The sequence below is a fragment of the Cupressus sempervirens genome, chromosome 4 (assembly GCF_028749045.1).
Source record: "Cupressus sempervirens isolate cs-2001-9-10 chromosome 4, ASM2874904v1, whole genome shotgun sequence".
Classification (NCBI taxonomy): domain Eukaryota; kingdom Viridiplantae; phylum Streptophyta; class Pinopsida; order Cupressales; family Cupressaceae; genus Cupressus; species Cupressus sempervirens.
The window spans coordinates 778,268,976-778,288,878 of NC_143121.1; the positions used below are offsets into that span (position 1 = coordinate 778,268,976).

At 32.3% G+C, this 19,903-nt stretch overlaps 1 protein-coding gene across 1 annotated transcript; it reads right to left on the minus strand.

The window, feature by feature from the left end:
• Nucleotides 1–7,237: 7,237 nt before the first annotated feature.
• LOC149563700 (uncharacterized) lies at nt 7,238–7,744 on the minus strand. Its single transcript, XM_089828237.1, has one exon. It carries the CDS (start codon nt 7,742–7,744, stop codon nt 7,238–7,240), a length of 507 nt encoding a protein of 168 aa, XP_089684363.1.
• Nucleotides 7,745–19,903: the final 12,159 nt, after the last annotated feature.

The window sequence follows — 19,903 nt, forward strand, 5'->3', positions numbered from 1 at the left end:
ACGAGGTGCGATGAAAATGAGAAAACATAAAATTGGTCTGAATTAGTTTAATAACAGAAGTGAAGGATATAGAACAATGGGTGGTGACACCATATTCATGCATTTTAATGATTATCCTCCTTTCAAGATCATCATTAATGTGGTGCTTTTAGTCACGATATCACTGAGGAGCAGATTTTAAGTTTGTAGAGATACGTGAACCAAGATTTGTGCTAAAATGGAAAATCATGAATCCAAGTGTCGAAGGTGATGATAATAAGGGACATAAACTTAGTATAAATATCTTTAACTAGCTTTGGTTATGTGTTGATATGTTTTCTCCATCTGTACCTTTGTTTGCTAAGTTGTCTGCTTCGGTATTGCCTTCTCTAAATATATGAGAAAATCTAATTTCTTCAAATCCTTCTAGTAGTTTTAAGGTTTCTTCTAGTTAGGAATTTGATATCCAGTTTGGTGTTTTCCCTTTCCTGAGTGCATTCAAGACAATTTGAGAGTCTCCTTTGATTATAATTTTCTTAATTCTTAGCTTGAGACAAATTTTAAGTTCTTCTTCTACTGCTTCTAGTTCTACCATATTATTAGAGGTTACTTCCAAAGGCTTTGCTCTTTTTGCTAGCTAGTTTCTGAATTCTTCCCTAACTATACACCCTATTCCTACCTTTCCAGGATTTCCTCTAGAGGCTCCATCGAAATTCAGTTTCTTCCATCCTTTCGGCGGTGGTTCCCTTTTGCATTCTTTTCTGGCTGCACTATTATCCCTCTTATATGTGAGGGGTGGGTTGATTAGATGTTTCCATTTTTTTTCAAATTTCAGTGTCCCACTCTATGAATGATCCTTCTTTCAATTTTTTCGTTAGATTGCTATTAATGACCTCCACAATGTTAGCCTCAATTTTCTTACAAAGAGATAGTGTGTTTAGTTCTTTGTTCTGAAAGATTCATCTATTTCTTTCTTTCCATAATTCCCACACTAAAAATGTTGGAGAAATGCTCCAGAGTTTTCCATAAACTTTATTATCTGCTTTTTTTGGCCATCGTATCAAGCGACCTTGCCATGTTTCTAGTAAAAGGGCAGTCCAATTTAGGTTTGATTTGAGCCATGTCTTGCATTCCTTTGCAAATTTGCATTGTTATAGAAGATGCTCTGTTGTCTATGATTCTTCTTTACAGAGAGTACATCTTGATGGGCCTTCAAATCCCATTTTTCTAATTCTGTCTGCTGTTAGGATTCTTTTTTGGATGGTTGTCCATAGAAAGATGCCTGCTTTGGGAAGCCCTGTTGGATCCCAACAGAGGTTCATCAGGATGTTTATTGCTTCCCATCTTTGTGAATTTATGATTTGTTTGTATCCTTCTTTCACTTTATAGCTTCTGTATTTAGATGATGCCCAGATAAGTCTATCCTCCCTATTGTTAACTTTGATTGGATGATCTTTAAGTATATTTTCTAGGATCTCCCAATCTGCCTGATTGAGACCATAATTGACTAAGGATTTCCATTCCCAAGAAATTTCTTCGTTCGATTGGATTGATTGGGTACAATCTTCTACTTTAGTACCCTAGATTGTTTGTAAGTGTATTTTAGTCAATTTATATGTTATTATGTGTAGAATTTTATTTTAATATAAAATAAGATGGATAATATATTTATAAATAATAATTGTATTTAAAATATAATAATGAATATTATATTGTTTGATTTAAATATCAAGAAAAGATTTAAAAAATTATTGAAATTTTATAAACATTATCGGTGAGAGTGGATCACAAATTTGATAAATCATAAGAATCTTGATTTAGTACTCTTAATTTATATTATTTGTTAATTTAATTTAGTCGATGCGCTATATGTGGGAACTTTGTTCTCATAAAATTATTTTTTTGGCCGAAAAATTGTTAGCCCTTGACCGAAAAACTGTTAGGCCCTTGCCATTAATTATTTTCCAACCAATTTTATCTCACTCCAATTTTAACTCTTATTTTTTTCATATTTATTTAATTTAATTACCTATTAGCTACACTGTTAACTCTTATTTTTTCTTTATTTATTTATCTTCATTTTTAACTCTTATATTTAATTTATAAATTAATTTATCTATACTTTTAACTCTTTTTCTATTTATTTAGAAAATTAATTAGTTGTTATCTCTACTTTTAACTAATGTTTTTCTTTCTTTTTATTTAGTTTTGATTGAAATTTTAGTTTTTAAATAATTTAAATTAGTTTTATTTTTGCACTTTAAATATTAATTTTTAGTTTAGCCAATAGGATATTTGTGGGAGGATTTCTTTTTTTTAACTATATATTTTATATTTCTCATATTAATTTTATATATTAATTTTTGGAGATTTTTTTAAAATAAATATTTTATTCAAATATTTAAACCAATAAACTTTACATTAGTTTAGTTTTTAATTTTTATTATTATTTTAAAAAGTTTTAATTTTTTAATTTATTTTTTAAATTAGTTTAGTTTTTCACTTTGAATATTAATTTTGAGTTTAGTGGATAGTACTAGCAATTAGGATATTTGTATGATTGAAGTTTTGATTTTTTAATTATTTTATTTTATTTTAAAATTAGTATAGTATTTCATTTAAATATTGATTTTTAGTTTATCCAATATGATATTTGTGGGAGTTTCCATTTTTTAATATATATATTTTTATATTTTTTATATTTCTCATATTAATTTTTCATAATAGTCTTTTTTATAGAGATTGTTTTTAATTGATTTTTTTCATATATTTAAGTTGGTAGATTTTAAATTGGTTTAGTTTTTACTTTAAAAAATATAAATTATTTTATTCTTATATTTAAGCTAATAGACTTTAAATTAATAAGCAAGAGATATTTTCCACATCAAGTTAAATTGTTATATTGTTATCGAGGTTTAACTATGTAGGCTTTTAGTCAAACTCATTGACTTATGTTTAATGAGTAGCAATTTACAAGAATACATCTCTGATGATAATAAATAGAACATTTAACAATCATTAGATCTAGGTGATGCTCACAGAGGTGAAGCATCGAGAATTCCCTTAGTTTAGTTTTTAGTTTTTTATAATTATTTTAGTTTATATTTTTTGCTCCATTATTTTTTTCATATTAGTTTTTCATAATAATTTTTTGTGGGAATAATTTTTAGATGATAATTTACTAATATATAACAAATTAAATAAGTAAATATTATTTATTTGATTTCTTACAAAATTAAGTTTTATTTTAGTTAAAGTAAACACCTATTGGCTCATCGTTGCAAGCACAAAAGCTTATGACTGCTAGCTTAATATATTGTCTAAATAGTATTTTTTTCATTGTCTTATATAAAACAAATAATTATTTCTATGTATTTTCTACCACTTTCAAACCTCAAATATTATACTTACATGAAATTCATAATCTATATTCTTATACGAACTTGAAATTTATCAATAAATTCCATATAGCTACACTTGTCCTATGTACATGTGTACATAAATATCTAGTTGAGACTTGCTAATGTGTTCGAAAAAACATTTTCAAATTAATATTTTTTATTAATCTTATAGCATTGTAACATTAGACTTATTATTATTTTTTTGTTGTTTTGAATAAGATTTCTACATTCTTTTTTTTTTAAATTTAAATTTAAATTTAACTTATTATAAATTTAAAATTCTAAACTAATTTTTAATATATTTGTTTATCAAATAAATAAATATTAAATTATTTTCTTATTTTATATTTTTAATATTATTTTTCATAATTATTAAAAATAATAAATAATATAAATATATTTAGTAATATATTATAATAACGATTATACTATAGTAATATAAAAACAATAATATAAATATAAAATACATGTAAATGTAATCTATAATAATTAGTACAATATTAAATATAAATATAATGTGATAAACTATAGTATATATTTTTAAAAAAAATTCTTATATGATTATGGTAATTGTTATATATATATAGGAATTGAAGTTATAATATAGTTGAAAAATTACTACTATTCACAAAATGGGCTCATATTGCTCAAACTTTTTTAACCGATCAAAGAAAAGAAAATTAAATTTTTAAAAATATTTTGTTAAAAAAATTGTATCTTTACTAAAATAAGTTAAATATTTTACAAATATAAAAAAATCTTCACATCTGATTGGTGAGAAAAAGCATGATTAATAACTAGTTAAATTTGATCGATGCCTAAAGTTCTATTGCCTATGACAGGAATTAATTATGCTGAAGGCGTCCCTATACCGAAGAAACCAAACTCCTTTTTAGAATCAATGGTCATTAAATCAGCAAAACGATGAAAGACGATTGCAAAAGTTTCAGTTGTTGATATTTTTAGCTATGTTTTTGTGGTTTTGGCCGAGTGCATATATATTTTAATACTATTTATGTTGCTCTCCTTATAATTCCAAGTTCTGCTCCAAATGTTTCTTCAAGACAATTGAAATATTTTTTTTTGGAAAAATAGAGGTACAAACTGTTAGAATTTATAATCTTTCCTTGGTTGTATCTATTAAATGGGATAAACCAAGGTATCCCTTAAGTTGTTTGTCCTCTAGTCCACATGTGAGGACAAGTCTTTTTTGTAATTCCTCTATTAAGGAAAATAGTTTATTCCTCCTTAAGAGGATTATGACACTTGTCAAGCACACACTTATGAATGTGGCAATCATTCACTTGGGAGTTACAAATAACTCCTCTTCTCATCTCTTTATAAGAGATGCTTCTCTCTCATTCTAAACATAATCATGATGTAGTTCATGTAATGAGCCTTTTGGCTCCACATTATCTCCTCTCTCTCTCTCTCTCTTCATTCTTTAGGCACTTGCCTCATTCATATAATTCACAAGGGGTTTTCTTTGCTTTCCCCTTTCAAAATCCTTGTCTCCTCTCTTGTGTTGATTTTGGAAAGCTCATATAAAGAGTGGTAATTATGTTCATCACAAACTCTCTTGGATTAAATTATAATTTTTTATTTTCAGTTCATTTCGATTTCATTATTTCTAACATGGTATCAGAGCTTCTTAATCCTTGTTTTGAGTTTGTGTGAAGGTTAACACATCGAAGACCTTTTGAGAGGAGAAGAAAATGAAAACTTCATTCCATTTTTTTGTTGCAAATTTTTATTCAAGCAATAAGTTAATTTTTTATTCTAACCCTCTTTGGATGGTTTACTGCTAAAGAGTTAGTTCTTTTATCATCTTTTTTTTTCTCTCTCTCTTGTTTTTGGAAGGCTTGCCGCCAAAAACAATAGAAAGAACTTGTTCTACTTTCATTGATCTAACATTGTTATTTGCAAGCTTTTTCTTTCATTTTCTTACAAAAATTTTCTGAATCTAATCTATTTAGTTGTAAGGTTTGAAATTATAACTTTTTAAAAAATCATTTTTCCTATAAATGTATTTAGGTTTAAAATAACCTTTTTTCCTTCTAACGTCACAGGCTATAGCCACGACTATGACCCTATGCAATGTGATATATATGCTTTTATTAACCCACAGTCAAACTAAGTACCTTGGTCTATTGGATAGTGCTAATTTGTTTCATTAAGTGGTTAGAAATATCAAATTCTAGAGGTTTGCCTGGTGGTACATCTTCTCTAACTGAAGGCAAAACTTTGTTAATTCCCATTACATGTCAATGCATAGGAATTTGTACAAGGCATATATAAGTTGTGAGATATCGGCTAAGATGCTGGTATAGAGTAGTCACAGACACTAGGCTCACTATACATCATTTCATTATAAGCTTTGAATTCAGAGGAACAAGGATTATTATCAAATATTGGAAGTTGTCTATCATGATTTGGAGGACATAATTCTCTGCACATTGCCTGCAGTTGTCGTATAACGTCTGCCACATCTTTGACTAGAATATTATTATTGATTCCTTTGTCAGAGACACTATTTTTGGTTCTACTCTATCAATCTGAGATCATAATTCTGTGTGAGGATTTTGCTTGTTGCCATGGCTTTAAATCATAATCTTAACCTTATCCTGCTTGTTGGAAAATGGCACTTGGATTATATTAATGGAGATGCTTTAGTTTTTTTTTAACCTTTGTTCTTGATGTGTCCATTTGTCTATCTGTTTTCACAGTCTTTTGTAATGCTATTTTCTTGGTAATTATTATTTATATCGCCTTCTTTGGCCTCTCATTATAATTTCTTTCTAAGTCATTAGAATTATTCTTGCGAGGGTTGCCTTCAATATGTATATAAATATTGTTGACCAGAGGTTTTTAGTAAAAAAAAAATCATTTAAATTTTTTTCAACCATTTCTTAATAAATTTTATTAATAGACTTTACCCATTTTTAGTAGAGAATCAGTTAGCTGCATCGAACCTTCCAAGTTATATGTTTGGCTTAAGAACTAAATTATTTATTGTTGTTAGAATCAATTTTTTTTTCCTCTGCCATAGTGGGGCCCCTTCCGAGATAGCATTCTGGATCTCTACACATTTCACAATAGCCTGGCGACCATCAATTCTCTCCTTTTTTTTGCCATCCCTATGTGAGCTCTCCTTGTTTTCGTGAGATATTTCTTTACCCTCCTTGTGTGAGCTTTGTTTCCTATAAAAATGATGATTATTGCAGAGTATAATGATTTAAAGAAACGTTACAATTGAATGCATATATATATATATATATATATATATATATATATATATAGAGAGAGAGAGAGAGAGAGAGAGAGAGAGAGAGAGAGAGAGAGAGAGAGAGAGAGAGAGAGAGAGAGAGAGAGAGAGAGGAAAACTTATATGATTCAAAAAAAACTTAAGTGTGTAGAGAATTTTAAAAACTTATGCCTACGTGGGAAGAAGAGTGTTAATTTTAAAACATATTTCAAGGTAAGATATTCAAACCTAGTGTTGTTATTGTTGCAGTTGGCCTGCACAAGAAGTGCAATTTTTGTCATTGTCTTAATTTTATCAGTCTAGGCACTGTGCGAGTTGTAATGCTTTTCTTATTGATCCTTTTTTTAATTTGCTCATTATTTTATTAACCCTAATCCTCTATAAAAGACCTTATTGGATTTGTAAAAGTTTCTTTTGAACGTTTACTTACTCATTTTTTCAAGATACATGTATTGTTTTTTGTTTTTTTTTCTAAGTGTATTACGTTTTTAAAAAAAGAATAGTGTATTACATTTTTTAAAACATATTTAAGTGTTCATAGAATTTTTTTAAACTTTTAAGAATTTTTTTTGTGCCTTTTTTTTTAGCACTCTTAGGTTAATGAAGATGAAGAAGGTAAATTTTGAGACTCGTGAGATGAAGACACTTCAACTGAAGTGATCCGAGTTGCAAGAATGGGAGTCTCAATTTCTTCTCCATCAGACAGAACCATCTCTTCATCTTCTTCAGGTATGGGTGCTAATGATAGTTGCGTTCTCAACCTAGCTTGTAGATTTTGATAAGCATCATATGATGGGTTGAGCTCAATAAGTCTGTGGACATCAAACAGTGTTGAATCATAGTCCTTCATGGCAACCAATGTTTGTGCCCTAAGCATCAATGCTCCTGAATGTTTCCCATCTAGCTCCAGCACCGCACTGCACTCTTCAGCTACCTTTTTAAAATTTTGAAGCTTCAAATGGCAGGCAGCTCTATTGTTGTGCAATGCAATTTTGTGAGCATTAAGTTTGGCGAGCTCAAGGGCCTCTGAATACAGCTGCAATGCTTCCTCGTGATTTCCTTCCCTATATTTTTTATGGGCTCTCTCTATTTTGCTCATTCTAGATTTGCACTATCAAATGGATCGAACAAAAATCCAATGATTGAAATAGAGGAAACATTTATTAGCGACGATTTCAATTCATTGTTGGTAATCCTTTTGCCTTCACATTAGCTAGCAGCGAGGATCAGCCCATGCAATGTTTATCTCTTAACTCGCTGTTTCGTGAACTGTGGTTGCACAGTCTGTCTGAAATAAGGAAAGAAGTATCCTAACCTTCATTCAAATCATGCACTCAACCACCTATAATTTTAATTTTGTTTTCTCTCTATAGTTTTTGGATTTTTGGGATGTTACAGTGATTTGTCAGAATAATATTCATGGTATGAACCCTTTTTTTTGGTTTTTGGTTCAGTTTATCATTTCTGCAACATAACATTTTCATAATTATTATTTCTGTATGAATATGCATCATCATTTTTATTCTTTCTTTGCATCGAATAACTTTTTTTACTTTTATTCTCTACCATAAATATTATGTGGTAAATAAAATATTCATCACCAAGTTAGTAACTTTTCTTTAAAGTTGTAACGTCTCCCATTCAGAATCCCTCTGAGTTTCCTTTTAATTATTACTAATTATTACTAACATGCTAATTTATATCGCAAGTCTTTCTTTTCCTTTATTTAGCCTCTGCATTAAACTTGATCATTTTTTGTTGGCTGTCATTTCACTCATCTGCTCTCACCTGGCAACGAATGACAAATGATCTGTAACTCGTGCCACTTCTAACCTTTCATTTTAGCTAAATAATTTTGTAATGCTTTAAAATTTATTCCCTTTTGTTAGAGATGATTCCTATAATCTGCATAACTTTTCTTTTTCATTTTTTTACGACATTTATTAAACATATCATTGGTTGACAGGTTCTCAATCATTTTTTCATAATTCTAATCATTCAGCATTAAAAAATATATATTCAATTTAAAGCCTTGATTTAAAATCTGCATTTTTAACATTAATTATGTTACACAAAATCTGCACTTTGAAAAAAATTTCACAGAAATCAATATTTATTTTTCTAAATATTATAGAATTCATTGTGCCTAAATCTACGTGGAAAGTTCATTTTATTCTATACTTATTAAAGTTTTCAATTCGACCACCAAATGAGATTATTTTGACTTCTCTCAAATCTCATACTTTAAATTTTAAAGCTTTTTAAAACTTCCGCTTTCTTAAAATCAAAACATTTTAAACATTTTAAATACTTATAACAATACTTTCATTTTCTTCGGAAACTTTTAAATATATTTTTCATATTTGTAAATTTATTTTTTTAAATGAAATTTTTAAAAAAAAAAAATTTGTAAGGTTTTTTTCTAGTATCAATAATGGTACAGTTGCAATCTTGTCTCTTTTTCTTGATTGATGAACTTGGTTATCTCAACATTGTGCTCTATAGCACTAGTTTTCCTTGAAAGCTCTTTGAACATTGTACCTTTTCAAACTTTAATGTGTTTTCCATATTGGCTCACATCTTGAACTTTCCTTTGGCGACCTTTGAACAAATATGTCTTATGAACAAGGATAGTTGTGCGGTTCATGTCCATTTTTTTTAATGTTATGCCTTATAATCATTCGATTGTTGGAATTTTAGTCTTATTAGTTATTAAAACTAATGGTTATTACTCTATCCTCTCCATGTCCAAATTTTATGTTGAGACTTCATATTATTGATATCTAAGGGGATGTTATCCCTTATGTCTTGTATGTAGACAATCTTCTCATAGGAGATTATATTTCAAAATGTTAAGCATGGAAAGGGGATTATTTTATTTACCCAATCTGGTATCAGATTATTTTAGGTATATTTATTTAAGTATATATGGGTGCACACATATATACCCAGATAAATATATAATTTTATTTATGACTATTATGATTCAGAAATTGATATATACCTTCACAAAATGAATTAAGTACTCATGTTTACCCTCAAAGGAGTTTATACCTGATATCCATACTTTGTTTATTTTTCCATTGATCTTCCTTGGATACTTGCATTTACCTTAAATGGATTATGAGTTATCTTACACATTTGCCTTCATTGTGATATTTTGACATGCACTTAGTTTCACTCTTATGCTTTTATAGCATCATTCTATGCCCATGTTGGCACTTTATGATTTTATACCATTGATCTACATGATTTATATGATATTTCTTTTGAGTTGCATAGGGAGCCAATTTTTCAAGGTTAACTATGTCAGTCCCCTCAGTATAACTGATACATAGTTTCCTTATCTAGCCCATGGAGTATCCCTCCATCCTATATTGGTGTGCACTCATTTTATATGGAGTTTCCCTCCATTTGGTTCTATTGGTTCCACTTTGAAAGATTGATATTTATATGGAGTTTTCCTCCAGTTGATTCTATATGCTCTACTTTGAAAGGTTGATATTTATGGAGTTTTCCCTCCATGTTGTTCCATTTTTTCCACAATAAAGAGGATGTTATTATTGGAGTTTTTCCCTCCAAATTCAGATGATTTGATCCAATTTGAAGGTAATATGTTGTTAAATCCTCATAATCCATTCCTTTGAGTATCCTAACAAAATCATGATAATACTAATTTGATCAGCATTTCTTTCCTTTTACTTTAATTTCATATATTAATGTGATAATGATATGTATACTTTATTGCTTAGATCATGAGTCATGCATGTTATGGATTGATCACCCATTAACTTGCAGTGGGATGATTCATTAAGTGGACTATCTATATCCACATGATTGATGCAATGTTGATGCAAGTATCATTAGTTGGCCTTGTCTGTGGTCATTAGTACATTAGTGTAATATACCTTTCATGAGAATACTGATCAAAATTTTTGATAATATTTTGAGCATATACTTCATCTTGATATCAAGTTATCTCCATTGTTTTGTGGTAACATGTTTTATTTTCCTCATTGTTTCTCTATGAGAGTTTTATTATCCTTATTCAAAAGATGAAATACTTATTGTGGATAGTTGTCTTGTTTCTTGTGTCTATGTTTTTAGGTAATCCATCCAGGCACATACAACATTTGGTGAACTTTAATGACCTATCCACTTGGCTTTATGAAGATCTACCTACACTCACAAGAGACCTTTCACATAATTGAAGACATTCTCAAAGCTCAAGTTGCTGCTATTTAGCATATCATTGTAAAATTTGGGTTTAATACCCTTTGATGTAATTTCCCCAAGTAAAGATTAAAGGGGGGTGTTAGAATTTATAATCTTTCCTTGGTTGTATCTATTAAATGGGACAAACCAAGGTATCCCTTAAGTTGTTTGTCCTCTAGTCCACATGTGAGGACAAGTCTTTTTTGTAATTCCTTTATTAAGGAAAATAGTTTATTCCTCCTTAAGAGGATTATGACACTTGTCAAGCACACACTTATGAATGTGGCAGTCATTCACTTGGGAGTTACAAATAACTCCTCTTCTCATCTCTTTATAAGAGATGCTTCTCTCGCATTCTAAACATAATCATGATGTAGTTCATGTAATGAGCCTTTTGGCTCCACATTATCTCCTCTCTCTCTCTCTCTCTCTCTCTCTCTCTCTCTCTCTCTCTCTCTCTCTCTCTCTCTCTCTCTCTCTCTTCATTCTTTAGGCACTTGCCTCATTCATATAATTCACAAGGGGTTTTCTTTGCTTTCCCCTTTCAAAATCCTTGTCTCCTCTCTTGTGTTGATTTTGGAAAGCTCATATAAAGAGTGGTAATTATGTTAATCACAAACTCTCTTGGATTAAATTATAATTTTTTATTTTTAGTTCATTTTGATTTCATTATTTCTAACACAAACTTTATTGAAAATTAGAACAACTGAATACTGCAGAACAAAGGGCCAAAGCCCCAGATACCACAGAAAAAGCAAGAACTAGATCATCACTCCCTAATACCACTTTCTTCTTCTACAAGAGTCCTCTCCAGGTCCTGACATAGCTCATAGGGCATCTACTCTCACTCATCAATCTTTCAACCATCTATATCTTCTGACGCCCATTTTGCCAAACAATCGGCCGCCCTATTCCATTCCCTTGGAATATGGGCATAAGACACTGAATCCATTAAAGAACTAACCTATAATATTTGTTGCACTATCATAAACAACTGCCAGATAACATCAAAAATCTTCCTCTCACTTAGCAAATTGACCAAGACCTAAGAGTCAGCCTCATAAATCACCTTCCGCCACCCTAGAGCATAAGCCCACTTCAAAGCATATAGGATAGCCAAGCCTTCCATCCTATTAACAGTCTGCATCCCTTTATTAGCTGAGAAAATAAAAACCACTGATCCATAAGAATCCTTATCAATTCCACGAATCCCAGCCAAACCTGGATTACACCTGGAAGAACCATCCGTATTAATTTTCAAAAAACCAATGAGAGGGGGCAGCCATTTTCCCATCCTTTGAACTTTTTGCTTCACATGTCTACCTCTCCTGACACAAGCTGAGGCTGGGGATATCCCCTGTATGCCAAACCTATCAACCATCTCAGCATCACCTTTCTCCATCAACAACACAATCTCACTCTTAGCTTCAACAATTTCTTCTATCATTCCCATAATTCTAATCCAAACTTGTTGACTCCCCAATTTTTCGCCCCAAAAAATTCTACAATTCCTTTCCAACTAGACTTGCCATAGTAGAAAGATAGGACCAACATACCAAACATCTTGCAGAAGGGAGCCGAGGAGGGGGGCTTTCCCAATCTCATCCAAAACTCTGTCAGGGAGGAGGCATGAATGCATGGGCATTTCCAAACATCCCACCAGAAATGCCATAGTTGCAGGGTGAAGGAGCAGAGAAAGAATAAGTGCGGAGAATCTTCCTCCCCACCACTACAAAGAACACACCTCAAAGGGCCAGAAAATCCCCTCTTCCAAATATTGTCCCAAGTCAAGCATCTATTCCAGAGCAAAGTCCAAATAAATCAATTACACTTTGGCAAAGAGAATTTATTCGAGACTTTCTTCCACCAATGAACCTCCCCCCTGCAAAATGCTGAGAGAGCAACTCCTGATAACCAGAAGACACAATGTAGGCACCCTTGGGATTAGGGTACCAGGCCAACACATCACTATCCATAAGGGTGCTACAGTTATGACAAGAAATAATGCAACGAAGTTCAATGCACTCTACCTCCAACCCAAAAATAGGCCACTCCCCCGAGTTCTTCCATCTTGCTTCCACCAACTAACCTTGAAGGGAAAAGGACTTAAAATCACACACCCTAGTCCATCCAGCTTCACAAAACCTCTAGGACAATATATGCAAATGAGGATATTGGACAACTATGGGAGGGTAGCCATCCCAATAATCATGCCAAAAATGTATCTCTATCCCACTCTTGCAGATCTAGAATAGGCCACCCTTAATGAGCTTAGCCCCTTTCTTGAGAGTGGTCCAAATCACCGAGCCTTTCCCTATCAAGCTATACCAAGGGATATCTTTATGGGGGATCCCAAAAAATTAGTTATGAGACAAAATTCTGGCCCACACCCGTTCTTGTTCCACACACCATTGCCAATACAATTTAGCTGCCAGAGTAGTACCAGATAGAAATGATTGTCGTAATCCAAGACCACCAAGCCTTTTTGGGCTACAAACAACCTCCTACTTAATAAGGCTCCACTTAGTTGATGATAAATTACTAGCCCATAAAAACTATCTTGCTAAGGAATCAAGGCCCCTAACAAAGCTCATCAGTGCTACTTGAATCATACACCTATAAAGAGGAAGAGCCTGCACCATAGATTGAAGCATTTGGACCCGACTAGCAAAGGATAGCCAACGATGGGTCCAATGATTCATTTTGACACAGAACTTTTCTAGAATAATCTGCCATGAATCCCTAGATTACCTGCCAGGTGAGATAGGGATCCCAAGGTAAAGCAATGGAAGACTCCCAATTTGGAACCTGAGAATATAAGCAACTCTTCGTTGAATGGAAGGTGAAGTGTTGAAGAAAAAAATGGAAGACTTGCCCTTGTTAATTAACTATCTCGAAGCAACAAGATAAACATCCAACACCTTATGCATATTAGAAGCCTCCCTAATGGTAACCATGCCCATCAAAGTTGTATCATCCACAAACTGTAGGTGAGATTGTACAGGGAGGGCCCCTCTGTAGTGCCTGCCCCTAGTTTACATTTTTCGAGCTACATTTATGATATGATTGCCAAACTCTTTTAGGCCAATTTATGTTTGATGAGTAGTATTATTATTTTAAAGATTATCAGAGGATGTTTACACTCAGTTTATTATATGATGAGATTACTTGGTACTCTATATTTCGTGCATGTATGATGATTATTCAATGGTTTTAGTTATCGATGATGATTAGTTAGATGGCTTATTATTTCATGTGCCTCTTATGGATACTTACCCCATACTGCATGTGTATGGTGTGCGTGTTGTTTTATTTATGTATGGTGTTTCTGATATGGTTAAGGAAGGGAGTCGTAGTCACCTGCTAGTCGGGATCTACACGATGCACCACTTCCTGCCATTGCCTGTTTAGCTTAGAATATTGTGTTTGTACATGCGTGGATTTTATGCAGGTTGCAGGTACTGGGTATCGACTTCCCTGAATTGTCAGGATGAGCGTACCCTATCGCACTGTCTCAATGGTAAGAGAGGGGAGATAAACTCTTAAGTCCAAATCCTAAACCCTTTAGCCAATTGTCCTAATTGATAATTAGGACAAGTATCTGAGTTAAGTGCCCTCCGAATGCATCAAATGATGTAATTTCGTGATTATAACCCTTTTTGTTTGATTTGGTATGTATTTTTCTATGTTGGGTTTTCGTATGTTGCTTTATGAGTCCTTGGTGTATTTTCTATAAATTAAGTCTAAATAAAAAGACTAATTAATGATTTAATTTAATAAGGAATTATTATGATATCTTTATATTTAATTAATTAATTAATTAATTAAATAAAAGAATTAAAGTTGGAAATTAAAGTTCAAGATATATTTAGAACAGGATAATATTTATTTAATTTAATAATAATATATTTGGAGTTCATTTTTAAATAAATGCTAAATATTATTGTTATTTAAATTAATTAAATATGTTATCAATTAAGTTCTAAAATAAATTAAAAAGTTGAAAGATATTAATTTATTAAGAATTCTAGATCGCATGATCTAAACATGAGTTAAATATAAGAATTAAATTAAAAGATTAAATCATAAAAATTAATAATGTTATTTTAATTTCTTAAAAGTGCACATAAGATTTAAAGTAATAAATTAATTAAGAATTGAAGTCAAGTGAAATTTTAAATAAAGTTATTTAATAATTCAACTTAATGTGCATGAAAGTTGAATGCAAAAGAATAAGAAAAGATAATAAAAGTTAAATTGGAGTTAACTGAGTTGTGCAAAGAGTCTTCTCGGGTAAACGCACAATTAGTGCCCCGAATTGAGGAGAAATTGCTTATCACAACTTTGGGGGTTCATTTTTGAAAGAGACGAATTTGGACAGGAAATTTTGGGGAGACAATTTTTGGAAGCAAATTTTAGAAGGCTGATACGAAGAAAGTCTTCGAGGGGAAGGTTATTGATAGGAGCGAATTCGCATACAGTTCCTGGAGATTGCATAATAGCATCAGGATCAGGTAAGGTCTTGTGTTTTGGCTATCCATTAAATATGCAATTATCCCTTCCTGTCTTCTTCGTGTCTGGGGTTTGTAGATCTGAATTCTCTGTGATGAAAGCTTTAACTGTTCAATATTATGAATTTATTAATTGTTCGTCAATAATTTCTGTATCCATGAAGACTGGATGAATTATGAGAGCCCTTGTTTTCCTGATTTAGAAATTGAGATTTGATTAGGTAAGGGTTTGAGTGTAAAATTGAAAGTTTTTAAATAAATAAATAAATAAATAAATAAATATATATATATATATATATATATATATATATATATATATATATATATTCCCTTTGGAGGGAATTATTTTAATATAATTAAACTAAAACTAATTAAAATAAAACTTAATTTGTTTTAAAAAAAAAATTGTTAAAAAATATATATATACAAAAAAAATAATATATGAAAATTATATTAAAAAGTTTGTAGTGGGGCGGGGCCACCACTTCCCATGCCCCACAGCCACGCTGCCACGGCAGGTGGTACTGCTGCGCAGCAGTAACACCTGCGGCCGCAGGGATTGGCAGGCCGGCGGGCCTTTAAACATGCCGTTTTTTATTATAAAAAAAATGAAATAAATTTCAACTTACTTTTTAAATTGTTTTAAAAAAAAAAAAATGTTTTAATTAATATTATTATATTTTAATTTAAAATTTATTAAATTTTAAATTATATTAGAATTTTATTATTATTTATTAATAATTTTATAAATAAATAAATTATTAATAAATATAATATGAAGTTTTTTTTTTTATGTATGTATCACTAATTAATTTTATTTAAAGTTTGATTTAAATAAAGATTAATTAAAATCGAAAACTTGTTTAAGCAAGTTTGATATTAGAATACTGTTTTCAATAAATGTAAGGATTATTATAATCAAAGATCAACAAGTATTCTTACTAATTTAAATATTACCCTCAGATTGTTTTAGGACTCTGACTTAAGTACAATTAGGGGTAATTAGGTGTTTCATTTGGATATAGGAACGGGATAATTAGTAAAGGTGAACTATGGGTTCTATCTGTTTAAAACATACGTTCAACTGGAAATGGAAACCTCACATTAACTCAATAGTATTTTATCAATCAAATTGATCTATACGACTTTTTACTTGAAAATAAACACTGATAACTGAAACCTTATTGTTTAACTCAACTGTATGTTTTCAAATCAAAACCAATTGTGTGACTATGATGTTTTTCTATATATTGTCCATGCTTTGAGTGTTATGGGGTTGGTTTAGCATTGACCAGTTTAGGTTGTTACCAGAGGCTCGGGGTTGTGAATGTGATGTCATGATGATTTGGTTTCGATCTTTCTTAACCTGACCATGGTAATGTGATGAAGTGCTCTATGACATGTTTGTGTTACTGTTTGTTGTTGCTTTCCAGTTTCCTTGTGTGAAGCTGAGGTGTATATATTTGAGATACCTAACTTAACCATTTCTGAGTCTCGATCAGTTATACTTGTATTACTTTCTGGTTGCTCATTAGAGAACCATTGGATTTTGTGACTTATCATTGATGCCTTCAGTTGCTGATAGAGGACTGTCGTGATTACATGATTACTATTTGATGTTATCTGTTGCTCATGAAGAACTGATATAATTTGTGGATTATCTTTTTTATGATGTTTTTCAGTTGCTCGTATAGGACTGAGATGGTTTTATTATGATTCTTTGATTTACGAGTTCATGAGCTAGGGTAGGTTATCTATGTGTAGAGTCGGGAAGTGGCTTGCAATGGGGGTCGGAGCCCTAAGAGGCTGCCTTGAGAAACCCATTGTAAGTCATTTTTAATAAGTGAAAACATTTACACTAAATGAGAGAAAATGAACCTAACAAGATAATTGTATGTTCTCTCCCATGCCATGAGTGCTAGTACAGACTAGGATGGGGTAGAGAGGACGCTTGGTTACGACCTTGCATTCCATAGTATGCCTCGTCAGTACGAGAGGATACTAGTGGCCGCAGGATCAGTAGGGACCCGAGATTCCTAAGGGATTTGCTCGGGTAACTTCTACATGACTTTTGCGATGACACTTTCCCACTTGCATATTAGGTTTCCTACGTGTCTTGTGGTACCTCTGGGATATAGATGTCGATCTTTATAGGAACCCTTGAGTTAGCATACTTATAGGATTTCCTGGACTTAGAGAGTATTTATAATTATAGGTTTTGTTATCCTATTTGGGACTTGAGACTATCTCCTCAGCGCGGTGGGAGTGGACCATTTAGGTTCCACGCGGTCGGGTGGTAGTGCTTTTACTCTTACCATTGAGATCCGTTCCGTGGTCACCGTGGTTGGAGATTTCGTGATTGGCATTTACCTACACTATGTTCTTGGATTAGTATGATGGATGGTTAGATTTTATGATAGATGTTTTATCATTATGGATGTATGGATGTATCATGTATGGTGAATAGTTTCATATATTTTTACTGTACTTTGTATCATGGATTTGAGGATGTTGTATCTTGATCTTTACATATGTATATTCTTTTAAGCCTTTCATACCCTGTGACATGTACAGTGGATGAATGAGCATTCCGAATTAATTTGCCAAGGAGCATTCAGAACAAATGTATATTATGGACATTGGAGTTTCTGATTATTCTTTTATACGTATGTGATAGTTGTTAGACTTAGAATTAATTAAATTTAAACGTGACTCAACGTCTTGGGATCTTTAAGAAATGTAACTTGCAATGTATGTTTGTCGATGATTACATGTTATTGCTTCCGCTACTATTTGTTTGATGTGTATGTCATACTTTCTTACTTTAAAAAAAAAAAAAAAAATGTTTAGCAAACTTAGAGAAACTTTAGGTTAATTCTTTTGGATCCCTTAGCGGGGCGTTACACCCTCCCCATTGCCAACCCTAAATGAAGCCCCCTTCAACATTCCTTTTAATCAACTGTCCCAAACCTAGGTAAGGAGAGAGAGGGTCGCCTTGCCTCAAACCTTGAGAGGCCCCAAAGAGATTAGAATGCTCCCCATTAATCAAAACTGAGAAAGAGGTCGAATTCACACAACTCATAACCTAGCGAATCCATTCCTCCTGAAAACCAAAGGCACCCAAAACCTTCTGGAGGAAGGACCAACGAACTCTGTCATAAGCCTTGCCCATGTCCAGCTTGATGAACATAACCTTGTCTTTGGAATTGGCCATGGAATGAATAGTCTCAGTAGCCACAACCACCCCATCCAAAATTTGTCGGCCCTCTACAAAGCCACTTTGTTCTTCAGAGATTAACAATGTAAGCCACTTTTTTAGCCTTTCAGCAATCAAATTAGATATAATTTTATAAGTTACATTGCAAAGAGAAATAGGGAAAAATTAACTTAGCCAATCAAACCCCTCCCCCTCAAGAATGAGAGCAAGGAAGGTAGAGTTTAGGGCCCAGAGCATTTGCTTATTCTTCTAGGATTCTTGAACAATTGCCAATAAATCCAATTTGATAATGTCCCAAAATTCCTGGAAGAACTCAATTGAGAAGCCATTTGGACCAAGAGCCTTTCCTTTTTTCATCTATAAAATAATCTTCTCTAACTCCTCCAAAGATATGGCACTCATAAGATGCTCTTTCATTTCCAAAGAAACCAAAGAAGGAATACAGGAGAGGACCTGAGCCTCTGCAACTAAGTCCCCTTGCGATTCCTCCCTAAATAAAGAAGCAAAATACTGCACAACTTCATTTGAGATATCCTGAGAAGAAAAAATAACCTCCCCCCTGTCAATCACCAAAGATGATATAGAATTACCATGTTGTCTAGCTTTCACTGAATTGATGAAGAAGGCAATATTCTTATCCCCCTCTTGAAGCCACTCATCTGAGCTTTTTGTTTCTAAAAGATTTCCTCTCTCAACTCCCATTCCTCCAATGCTTTTAAAGCCCTAGTATCCTCCCACAACAAATACTCTGACACCCCATCCTCCCTAATCAACCTGGTAATATCATTCAACTCCACGTGAGCCTCATTTTTTGCCTAGTAAATGTTCTCGAAGCATTGTCGGTTCCACCGTTTGAGTTGATACTTAACATATTGGAGGAGCTTAGCAAAAATATACATTGTTGTACCAAAAGTAGGCCTACCATCCTTCCACCACTCAGCTACACATCCATAAAGGTTCAGGTCCTTGAGCCACATGAGTTGGAATTTGAAAGGAAACTTTTGAGGTAAACAAGCTGAAGAAATGACAAGCTTTATGGGCCAATGATCCAAACCTCTCCAATCTAATATCTCAAAACTATAAGACCACAATCCACCCACCCAAGAGTAGGAGACCATGAAGCGGTATAATCATTCAGCAATGCACCTGTCACGGACCCTTCTATTGTTCCAAGTGAATCGACCATTGCTAGGCTTGATATCCACAAGATTGAGTGCCGAAATATTATCCTGAAGCAAGATAGAAGAGGGCTCTAGTCTTGCATTACCTCCCCATTTTTTAGTTAAATCAAGAATAGCATTAAAGTCTCCAGCAA